At 36.7% G+C, this 11,020-nt stretch overlaps 1 protein-coding gene and 1 long non-coding RNA gene across 9 annotated transcripts; both read left to right on the top strand.

The window, feature by feature from the left end:
- Positions 1-141: 141 nt before the first annotated feature.
- On the top strand, positions 142-2,341 carry LOC125468663. 3 transcript variants are annotated; one of them, XR_007251050.1, is made up of 7 exons: positions 142-344; positions 471-532; positions 740-919; positions 1,049-1,134; positions 1,204-1,393; positions 1,508-1,589; positions 1,762-2,341. It is a non-coding gene; the product is annotated as an uncharacterized LOC125468663 (long non-coding RNA). The 3 variants fall into 3 exon arrangements; XR_007251051.1 differs by having other exon boundaries at positions 471-537; positions 1,255-1,393; positions 1,762-2,340; XR_007251049.1 differs by having other exon boundaries at positions 471-537; positions 1,762-2,340.
- Positions 2,342-2,350: 9 nt separating this feature from the next.
- LOC103958384 lies at positions 2,351-9,251 on the top strand. 6 transcript variants are annotated; one of them, XR_007251046.1, is made up of 11 exons: positions 2,351-2,406; positions 2,926-3,021; positions 3,148-3,204; positions 3,817-3,897; positions 4,037-4,106; positions 4,539-4,606; positions 4,870-5,025; positions 5,639-5,804; positions 6,077-6,127; positions 7,953-8,017; positions 8,712-9,250. XR_007251046.1 is itself a non-coding variant. In XM_048564836.1 (9 exons), exons 3-8 carry the CDS (start codon positions 3,164-3,166, stop codon positions 8,014-8,016), a joined length of 387 nt encoding a protein of 128 aa, XP_048420793.1. In that variant the 5' UTR covers positions 2,351-2,406; positions 2,926-3,021; positions 3,148-3,163; the 3' UTR covers position 8,017; positions 8,712-9,251. The 6 variants fall into 6 exon arrangements, 2 of the variants coding, with proteins under 2 accessions (XP_048420793.1, XP_048420792.1); XR_007251045.1 differs by having other exon boundaries at positions 3,817-4,106; positions 8,712-9,251; XR_007251048.1 differs by lacking the exon at positions 4,539-4,606 and having other exon boundaries at positions 3,817-4,106; positions 4,946-5,025.
- Positions 9,252-11,020: the final 1,769 nt, after the last annotated feature.

Below are 11,020 nucleotides of genomic sequence, written 5' to 3'. Positions count from 1 at the left end.
TACTTTAGTCTAAAGAAGCTGGCAAAATTGCACTGTAGAAATGAACAGTGTTTTGAACCACATTTCAGTTTATTTACAAGATTGCCACTCAGGTGCTTTTAGCCAACTTTCTGGCTTTGTTTCCACTTTCTCAAACCCTAGCAGCCACAACACCATCTCTGGAATAGCATCGGCACCTGCTTCCTAAAACCAAAACCACACAAACTCGGCTTCATTTCTGTAACTCGACAGCTTCGATGAGATGAAGGAGAAGAGCAGAGAGATGGGCTCGAGTCGGCGGGCGGAAGAGATCTTCAGGGATTACAGTGGTCGGAGAACCAACGCCGTCCACGCTTTAACTAACGGTACTCCGATCTCTCTCTCTTTCTCTCTCTCTCTCTCTCTCTCTCCTCCGTTTCTCTCTACTTAATTTCCTTTTGGTTTTGGAAATCTCTGACCTTTTGGGTGATGTTGCTTTCTCATGTGGATAGAGAGAGAGAGGTCGAGCAAGGTTTCGTTGATTTCAGTCAACTTGGGCTACCCCCATCGTCCGGTAAGGTATCAATCTCTTCCTATCCTCACGCTTCTCTGGTTTTCGCTTTGATTTTTTTATGCAAGGTTTGAGATTTCTTTAATCATACAATCAGCTTGCCCTTAATTATTCTTTCACTATATTTGACTGTTGTAGTCCTCTTTTAGCTACTCAAATTACACAATAAAAATCCCAAGAGAAATTCTCTCACTCTGTAATTTCCCTCAGATCCCTCGGTGATCCCTTCGCTCGCTTATGTCGTCTTTCGCATCAGGAAGGCTCGTGCGTGGTTTTTTGGGTGGGGATTTCAGATTTCAAGCGGGAGAGAGGCTGTGCTTCGTTACGATCGGGCCGAGCTTCTATCTGCAAATCGAGGCCCCGGTGAAGCATAAGCATTACAGGCCTGCGGTGAGTTCTAGGTCACCTCCTCCTTCTCCTATAAGCTTTCCTATATACATCAATATTAAAAGAACAATTTCCAATATTTAATTTCACCATTTTCTCACACTTCCCGTTGATTGTCCGTTGAATTTGCAGGGAAAGAAAAAGGAAGGAAATGCCGCTAGGTGCGTCACCAGGTCACAAGTTGTCAAGCAGCTTCAAGTCAGTCTTCCCCTCTTCAGGTCTGTCTCTGGTATTCAAGTTGTAATTTCTGTATTTTCACATGATTTATGTAATTTATGTTAATCTAGGGTTTAGGGTTTGTGCATTATTCGGATTTGGCGTTAGTTTCTGTTATCCAGATTTTGTATCTTTATGTGGAAATGAGTCGTAGCTGGTAAATGAGAAGCAGAGTAAGCAAATTACGGAGATACCTCCAGAAGAGTATAAAATGCCCCTGGTATGGATTGACTTGGAAATGGCTGGTGAGGGTAAAATAATGTATGTTCCTTTTACCCTTTTGTTATTTGTGGATAAAATAATGTATGTTCCTATCATGGTTTCTTTTTATTCTCCAAAAATAGATTTTTAATACGCTGTTTACTGAAATTTCAGTCCTTGGAGTGAAGCTCCTTATAAGGATGCTGCAGGGAGAACGGCATCTGGGAATTTACCTCTTAATGCATTTTTGTCTGAGGTATCTTCGTTTTCATTGCTACCCTGTTTAAATTAGCTTACATATGCTCTTCATGAATTTTTTTTTTCCATTTATTTTGGATGATATACATGTTTCCATTTTTTCTTTGTGTAAAGAATCTCCTTAGTCAATTGTAAATTGTAATTATATCTTTGTTTTTTTGTGATTCCAGTGGGCCCTCATGACACTGTTAAATCCAAACCGAAGTTTGGCGAATTTGATATATGTTGGATACAATGGCAGTCCTGCTTCAGCTATCCATGTTACTAGAAGAAGATCAGTAGATCGTAAAACACAAAAAACAGAAAGAAATGTTAGCTGCTTCGTTTTTGGTCCTAAAAATGCAGGAAAATCCCCTCTTTTAAATTCATTTATAGGAAGGTATGGCTTTCCCCCTTCACTATACTCAACATAGTTAATTAGTTCCGTATATTATAAATGTGAAGAGAAAGGGTACTACCATACCTAATCCCATTTTCTGAATCTTTGGTATAACAAAATTTATTGGGTGATAACTTCCTAGCTCTCAGACGTTGTTATCGTTCTACACAAATGAACTATTTTGCTCCTGAAACTACCCAATTTTCTTTTCTTTTTTCTTTTCAAACTGAGACAAAGCTCACCGTGTCTGCTATCCCTTTCCTGTTTGACTCTGGTCTATCGTCCATTTAGAAAATATTTGTGGTGACTGTAGATTTATTCTTTCATTTGGCTTTGTTAATTTGTTGTTGCCAATTTTGACCTCAGGCCTTTCTCAAAAAGCGAGACTATACCTACTGGTGAGCGTTATGCAGTGAATGTCATTAACCAGATTGGGGTGAGTACTATCATATATAACACTTTTTGCTTTGAGAAAGGTAACGGGTAAGGGAGGTATGTGTATGGGTTTTTAGGGAGGTGGTCTGGTGTCAGTGCCTTCACGGGGTGCGGGTGTGATATGGGGGAGAGAGGGGAGGGGGCTGGTTGCAGAGAGTAGGGGTGTGATTTGGGGGAGATAGGAGAGGGGGTTGGTTGCAGAGAGAAGGTGACGGCGGGTGCACGATTAGGGGGACAGAAAGAGAGTTGATTGGGTACAAGATTTGAGGGTAGGGTTGAGGGAAAAAGTGTGTTAGCTGTAGAGAGATGGTGGGGTTGAGTTAGTATCTCTCCCTTTTTGTCGCTTCTCTCTTCCTCCATCTATGGCATCTTTGTTTTGGGGTCAAAATATGTTCGCTTTTACATAGAAATTTGAGTGTTTTATTCATTTATTTGGGTTTTTGTAGCTGATGCATATTAGGTTTTGTGTTTCTGGGTTTTATCACTAATTGTCAATTGGATTTTCTAGTTTCAAAAATAGGTGGAGGCATCGACTAATCAGCTGGCTGATCAGCAGATGCCAGTGTATAATCTTGCATTGAAGATTCTTTGTCGGGTTATCAATGTATCATTGAAGGTAGTATGGTGGCTGCTCTTATAAAGAAAACTAAGAATTCTGGATTTAATTGTTTAGCTGCTTCTTTTGTACTCAAGTTATTGGGCTTTGTGAGGGAATAATATGTTTCTTTCGGCTGAATTATAGGCTGAACCAGACACTGATGAAGTATTTTCACAAGTCACTTTACTTCCCGAATCAAATGTAAGTTGGCTTGAGGATTCTGATTTATTGTGGGCGGGTAAAACTGATTATGGGTTGCGATTCTGATGGTTTGATGTTATAAATTTTAGCAAGATGAGAATGCAGTGGAGAAGGAAATAACATAGGGCGCGCGTCCTTAAACAGGAAAAGACTTTGGTTAGGCAAAGCCAAATTAAGGAAGAGAATAGGTAGAGGCTAAAACATAATCAAGTGGAAATTTTAGGTACAAAATGGGCAGTGAGTCAAGAAATTATACAATGGTGTCCAGCTACTTTCCACCACGGCCACTTTAAAAGACTTAGTTCTTTTTCCAAGTGAAGAAATAAAATGGCACTTGAATCGTAGAAATATTAACATCTAGACTCAAATGAAAAGAACTGCATATTTGAAAGGAAAAAAACACACCAGCACACACTTGAAAATAGCTGGAAATATTGGCAAACCTCACAATGTATATGCACGCTTTAGTGATATTTATAATGAGGATATTTATATTAGCAAACCTCACTTATGCCCTGTACACATTCTACTGTTTAATTAATGAAGAAAACGATTCTCAATGTCTAGCTATTCATTTATTATCTTCAATGATTTGGAAACCTGCTACTATAGTTTTCAGAATGGTTATGTCACACCCTGCTATTCTTCCTGTCAAAATGGGGAAGGTTTGCATGGTTGTCACTCTTCGAACAGGTTAGTGGGTTTCTCTGGATTTTCGTTTTTCTCTATTGGGTTTCGATTAGTTCTCAAGTTTTTGCGTTTCTTGATTTGCTTTTCGCATTTGAACATACAGTTTTTATTTCCTCATGAATCTGATCTGCCTTTTTCAAAGATTTCTCTGGTTAGAACTTCAATCTACAAGCTTTGTGGCTGATCAGAAGCTACGTATTTGGATTTTGCTGGTAAGCATAAAATTATATATATATATATATATATAATATATATATATATATATATATATATATATATATTCATTAAGTTTGTATAATTACATGGGTGTTCTTTGAGTGCTATGTACATATTTCCTAAAAGAAACTGATTTCTCACACTATTTTCTTATTCTGCACCTTTGTTGAATTTTTGTCCCTTAATTTATTTATTTATTCAATTCAAATGACCAACATAAACACGAGTGTATATGGAGAATAATGAGTATGCGGAAATCAGTATCATTTGCTAAAATGTTTATCTTTATAGCTCATGGTATATATGAGTTTTGTTGTTGTTGCTTTTCTTGCCTTTGCACGTTCTGCTCTGAAATTTATAAATACATAGAATATTGTAATTGAAAGAAAAATAACTTTGGACCGAATTCTACATACTCAATTTGAAAGGAAGAAGGTTTCGAATCGGACTATTGGAAGACAAAAGGGTTATAATTGTTATGACCGGATTGAGCATGGTATCTTTAATTATGCAGATGACCATCTGTTTTTCTTTGATTAATTTCGTTGGTCAGTGCATATCATCGATAATGTATTTAATAAATGATGTGGAAACAGTGTCTGGCTTCAATACTACAAGTGTATTATCCGTAAGATTCGACAATTATTAAATCTTTTAGTGTAAATTTTAACCATTTATTTCCCGTATCATTCAATATTATTGAAGTACTTTCTCTAGAAACCTGCTGGAAAAAAAATTGATGTAGAAACCTGTGAAAAGCTCAATGCAGGCATCTCAACTCAATTACTACAAACCCTATTCAAGGTGAAAGCTGTTGTACACTATGGAATTGCAGGAAATGCAGATCCCCAACTCCAAATTGGAGATGTCACCATCCCTCAATTTTGGCCTCATACAGGCCTTTGGAATTGGCAGGTATAAAACACTAATTTTCTTTAGAAAATTGGCTTTTGTTTGGTAATCTTTTTTTAATCCCAGTTAATTGAATATCCAATTAATAGAAAAATGTATTTGTACCAATTGCCATTTCAATTGAATGGTTGGTGTATTTGTTCCAAACGACATTCGAATTGGATGATTGGTTTATTTGTTCCAAACCCCAATATAATAGTATTTGTATTTCTGCCCATTTATGGATGATTGCTGTAGCTGCTATGATTGTCAGATTGTGTATGTTGGCTATTGCTTAACTGAGCAAATAAAGTCAGCAAAAAAGTAGATGCTATGTTAGTGTATGTCAATGGGGAGTGTAGCTATGAATATATGATTACATTGATCAAGGATGATGAGTATAACAGAGTCCTAACTGAGCAATGTATGTTAGTGACTCAGTGTAGATGCTATCCTTTGAATTTAGTGAGTTCTTTTGGGCAAGGGTTAACAAGTTTTTTTTTGTTGAATTTCTCTTGCTTCATTTATTTTTTTTAGATGTACAAGAGTAGAAGCCTTCCGTGCAGAAGCTTTACATCCTCCCTCAACAATTTGTGTGTCTTTCTGTCAAAATTATTCATTTCTTCCTGTATTACAGTTTCAAAAAGGATTTCCATATTGTCCCCAGTCAACCCGAGGGTTCTATTTGATTTCTAACAATTGTGGGAAAGAACGGGCAAATGCATCTAGACGGGTGGTTTAGTGGTTAGGAGACTTGGAGGGCCAATGGAGGCAGTCTATTCTTCCCATATTTTCTTTTTTAGGTTAGTATATGCAGCTTTAAAGAAATGACGTTATATCATCGCAATCTCATTGCTCGATTTTATTCAGCGTTGGTTTTGATATGATAGTATCCTGTTAACTATCCTATGGAACAAATTCACAATTTCTCATATTTAGACTCAAATGCTAATAGATTATGAGTGGTTTTTAATCTTTTGATGATCTGGCATCCAGTTTGTAGAATTCTCTTATGCCGGGTTTTATCTTTCTTATGTTGTTTTTTTTTTTAAATTAATTTTTTTGGAATTTTCAGAATTTTGGGTTGTTGGAGGCAGAAGTTGGTTGCTTTGCTTGACATGATGAGGTATATAATTATACACCCAATTGACTTTGATCTTTATGTTTTTAATAATTGAGAAAGAGTAGTGTTAATAATTGAGAAATCTGTGTTAGACATGTTTACATGACAACTTCATCTTTGAGATTTGTTTGGTTTTGAAATCCCATCAAAAGCAAGGGTTTTTGTGCGATTGATTTTGTGAGGGAGATAAAGCACGACCTTCTAATTTGGTTTTTCTCCCTCGTTGTTCAAATTCCTTCAAAATCTTGCAATTTGCCTTTCTAAATTAGCTTAAGAAATATTTCGTTAATTTGATCATTGAGATTGGTTCTGAAACTCCAATTTGTTTGAGCAATGACAAATTGGGATTGGTTTTTAAATTCCCCATTGAAAAATACATAGCAATTTCAGCTACTGTTTGTTAAGCAAATACATAGCTAATAATTAATGTCTGTTTACTCTCAAAAAACCTTTCCCAAATCCTCAAATGCATAGCTAATTCAATTAAACGCACATTTGATTGCTGCAATCAATGTCAGATATTCCTTGGGAGTAAGCATTGTTCAAATTTAATTGCAAATGGCAGCTGAAATTATCTTATTTATTACCACTATTGATTTAGATCTGTAATACACAATGTTTAGATCATTTGATCGGTACTTACTTAAGTTTAATACTGGCAGTTTGGCTGTGATCGAATTGATCCTGTCTCGAATAGTGTGGCATGTGAGATGATAACAGACTAATAGAGGAAAAGGAGTTGATGCATCTGTGTTTGATTTACAAACTTTGGCAAGTCCTGGCCATTTTTTTGGTTTCCCTGGTGATATATATCTATCTTCATAACCAAATAGCGATAACTTCGAGTTTCTAGATGTTTTAATGTGTTTTGAGTCCTGCATTTTTGTAACGTCTGTGCAAGTTGTCACTAAAATCTTTTGGTTTCTGGCTACTTTAGTTTTTCAGCATTGTATTGTAGTTTTTAATTTATCTTTGTTCGGTAGAGGGCATGTGCTGTGGGTTTTGGTGTTTAGCGAATATTCTGAGCTTCATTACTATTTTAATGTTTCCTGCTGCCCTACAATGAAATGAACATTACAATAACCAATATAACAATAAAATCAGTCACAGATTCCAAGCATAATGCATCAAAAGTGCGCTGAAACATAATTCTAAATAAAACGCAGTTAAGCAAAAACAGGGTAGATAAGCATATTGTGAGATGACCGATTCCAGAATGCATTTTAACAGCTTTATCCAGGTGGTAATTGAGAACATTATCAAGTATAAATGACTGGTCATCAGCTGGCAGTGCATCCCCATCATTGTACCTGGATAGAATAATTTAAAACCCCATAGTGGGTTAGAGCATTGCCAAGCACCAAGCAAAGATGTCTCAATATGATTCGTTAGTTAGTTTTCATGACACAATTTCAATTTCTTTGCTTTCTTTGGAAATTTGTGCGTTTATCTTTATTTTTTTGGGTTTGCTGATTTTCATGTGCTTTGTATTCATGATTGTTTATTTTGTAAAGGAAATGCGGGATATGATAGAGATGCAAGCAAATTTCTAATCTTTGTCTATCCGGTTTTCACTTTGTTTAATTTGATCTGATTTAGCCTCCTTTTCGTTGCTTTTAAGGAAACCAAATTAAATCTGTCTTTCGATCTTTGTATGTCATGCTTATGTTCTCCTTTATTGGGAGACTGATATACTGTTTAAAATTGGTTACATTCTCTTATAGTTGCCCTTTTTGTTGGTTCTGAGAAAACAAAGTGGATTTCTGTCTTTCTATATCATGCTTACGTTGAAATGTTGGATAGGTAAACGTTTTTGTTCTATTTTTAGGACTTCATTAACCGTTTGGAAGCGCAGCCAACGATTCGAGAGCAGAAGGGGAGCAAGCATGTGAGGTAATTTTTTATGTTGAATTAAGTGGTTCTGAATTCATTCGAACATTTGTGTGCAAGTTTGGTTTTTATATCTATCGCGATTCATGTTTGCAGTGATAGTATTGTAACATCAAATCCTAAAATGTATTGTGTCAAGAACCAATAAAAGGAATGTAATGTGTAAGTGCGTTTGATTATTCAAATGCAAAATTTTTAATTTTTAGAACGAGAGTTGCAATTAAAATTAACGGAGTGCTGAGCAGAAGTTTAATTAATTCAGTGTTGATAAATGATTGAAGGTTGCTCTATGATTCTATTACTGTTTTGATAAGTATAAGTTTAGATAACGAAGGGGATAGAATGAAAATGAAAGCTTAGAATCTGGTGAATAATATGTTGGCATGTGTGTGTGTTCTCTTCAGGAGAATCGGTTGATGTTTTTAATTGTATAATTTATTTTCCTTGGTCACAATTTACGTCCGATTGCTTGCCTTCCCATAGATGGGTTAAGTTGGACATCCAGAAGAATTTGTTTGCATAAGAACTTTTTTTCTTTTTCTTTTCGCTGTGATCTGTTTTGTTAAAGGTGATGATAAAGATTTATCAATATTGTTTGTTCGGAGTTAGGTGGAAATTGGGAGGGAGTAAATTGTGATTCTAAACAGGACCATCGTGAGATATTCTTTTAAACTATGATTTATTTTCTTTGCTATAGTGCGGAAGACTTGGCTGCTTGAACAAGAACGACTGCTGCAGGGTGTTCTACATGTTTTTGGCTTTCAACATTTTTGCTTCAAGACTTAGCTGCTTGAACAAGAACGAAACACCATCTTAACTGCAAGGCAAAATATGTGTGGACTGCATGTTACTTCTGTTTCTTACGGAAACAGGCGTCCTGCATGTGTTTTTGCTTTGCACGTTTGTGCTTGAAAACTTAGATGCTAGAATAAGAACGAAACAGTTTTTACGTCGCCTAACCTATAGGATATATATTTTGCCACATTGACTACAACGGCAAGATTTGTGTGTACTGTATGTTACTTTTGTTTATTAGGGAACCAAAATGTTCAGTTTCATCCTGTTCATTGTACAATGTCTTTTCATGTCAGTTCAGTTGAATGTATATAAAAACGAAGCTGCATATCTTACGGACCTCATTCACTCATCTATCCCTTTCTTCATTTATGATTGCGTTGAATTTATTCAGGTAAAATGTTTCTTATTCATGCAGTTCAAGGTGATACATTCAAGTCCCGCAGCAACGCGCGGGCACATTTTCTAGTGATATCTATAAAAATAGAAGATAAGTTCATCAAATTGTTTGAAATGAGACGTTGAATGAAGATAAAGCATAACAAAGCATCAATCTATTAAAAGGCAGAGGGGCGTTCCATGCATAACTCCGCCTAGGCATGAAGCAAAGCCTTACAGAACCTTAAATAATAAGGGACTATATTGAGTTATTGAGAAAAATAGGAGAAACAAAACACGGGATTCTTGTGGGTTTTAAAAATAAAAGAAAAATAGACTTAGCCAAAACAAGGTTGTTTTGGGTCAAGTCATTAAAAAATTAAAAATTTAGCCAAAACAACGTTGTTTTGGACTAAGTCATTAAAAAAAATAAAAAATTGAAAAGAATGGGCAAAAGCAACCATGATGCACAAATGAGACCGAAACCCGCAAAGAGGTGCCAAAACCCAACCGGTCTCATAAATAGCCCAAACCTCCCAACTTTGTCTCTAAACTTGGAGCCCCAAGAGCGGCAAAGCCAACTATGTTATACGATGACGTTTTGGGAGGGACTTCGGTCTCAGACTAAGGCTCAACCAGCGTTTTGACAGATGAATATGAAACATCATCATCGCACTAGATGTGATTATGATACTTCAAATGTTAAAAGCAGTATTTTCGACTGTGAGGGAGGATTTTGTCAGGAAATTTCCTGGATTTAAACGGATTCTCACTTTAGACGAGATCTAAGAGTCAAAAACTCATTCTTCCTTTAGAAAATTGGAAAGTATCATATACTTTGATAATTTGATCAGTCTATTCCTAACTGTTAAGAAATAATATAAAAAGAAACCTAACCCAGATTGATGCATTATTCTTCGGATAGAGTGCATAACAGCTTCAATATTAGAGTGAACATCGTCGTGCTCCTCCCTAGTGAACATATCCAATCTTTTTCTTGTTGCAGTATAGAGTCCAACCACACTAGAATTCTTATTCGCCATACCAGGTGGTTTAGCAGGACGTTTCTTATTCTTCCACTCCCCGGGACTAGAAACCCAACTTTTTGAACCTTCAATGACTTTTCTTGTTCTGTCCCCATTGGAGATTTCTTTCACCAGTATTACCATCTCCACTAGATGAATCCACCCAGGCAAGCTTGAAGGTTGACCTTCTGTCTCAGGAGGAATTTTCTGACCCCAAGGACACTGGTCGAAAATTTCAGAAGACATTTTCTGTTGCCCACTAGATCATTCCCTGTTTCTGTTTCCCCAGAAGAAACAGCACCCCATCCATTGTCCTTTTCATCTATTGATTTTGTTGTCGGTGGGAGGTCTATTGGCGCAACTTATTCTGCCCCTCTAACACTCCAATCATTTTCACTTGCCTTATCTGTCCCTTAGGTAGATGTGGCATCTTCTCTGGATTATCCTCAATGCAGAAGTAGTATCTTCTGCTGTCTTATCTATCCCCCAAGTAGAAGCGGTAGGTTTTCTAGCTGGAGTTTTCCCCCAAGATGGTGTATCATTTTCACTTGCCTTATCTGTTCTCCAGGCAGAAGCGGTATTTTCTCTAGTTTTTGGCATCTTCTCTGGCAATACTTGTCCTCCGTGCAGGAGTGCTACCTTCAGCTGCCTTATCTATCCCCGAAGTGGATCCAGTAGTTTCTTTAGCTGAAGTTTTCCCCCAAGATGATGTATAATGTCACTTGCCTTACTTGTCCCCCGGGCAGATGTGGCATCTTCTCTGGCAGTGTTAATCCCCCCTGCAGGAGTGGTATTTTCTGATGCCTTG

Source organism: the organism of the source record quoted next, unplaced genomic scaffold, assembly GCF_019419815.1.
Source record: "Pyrus x bretschneideri cultivar Hongxiangsu unplaced genomic scaffold, Pyrus_bretschneideri_v1 Contig394, whole genome shotgun sequence".
Classification (NCBI taxonomy): Eukaryota; Viridiplantae; Streptophyta; class Magnoliopsida; order Rosales; family Rosaceae; genus Pyrus; species Pyrus x bretschneideri.
The sequence above is the reverse complement of the archived record's forward strand: the minus strand, read 5'-3'. Positions and strand labels throughout refer to the sequence as shown.

Excerpts from the sequence above, each read along its gene's own strand:
- LOC103958384 (XM_048564835.1), top strand. The coding sequence starts at position 3,164 with ATGAAGTATTTTCACAAGTCACTTTACTTCCCGAATCAAAT. Across the intron at positions 3,898-3,997 it reads GGTTGTCACTCTTCGAACAG|TTTTTATTTCCTCATGAATC; the intron begins GTTAGTGGGTTT and ends TTGAACATACAG. Across the intron at positions 4,107-4,945 it reads TACGTATTTGGATTTTGCTG|GAAATGCAGATCCCCAACTC; the intron begins GTAAGCATAAAA and ends ATGGAATTGCAG.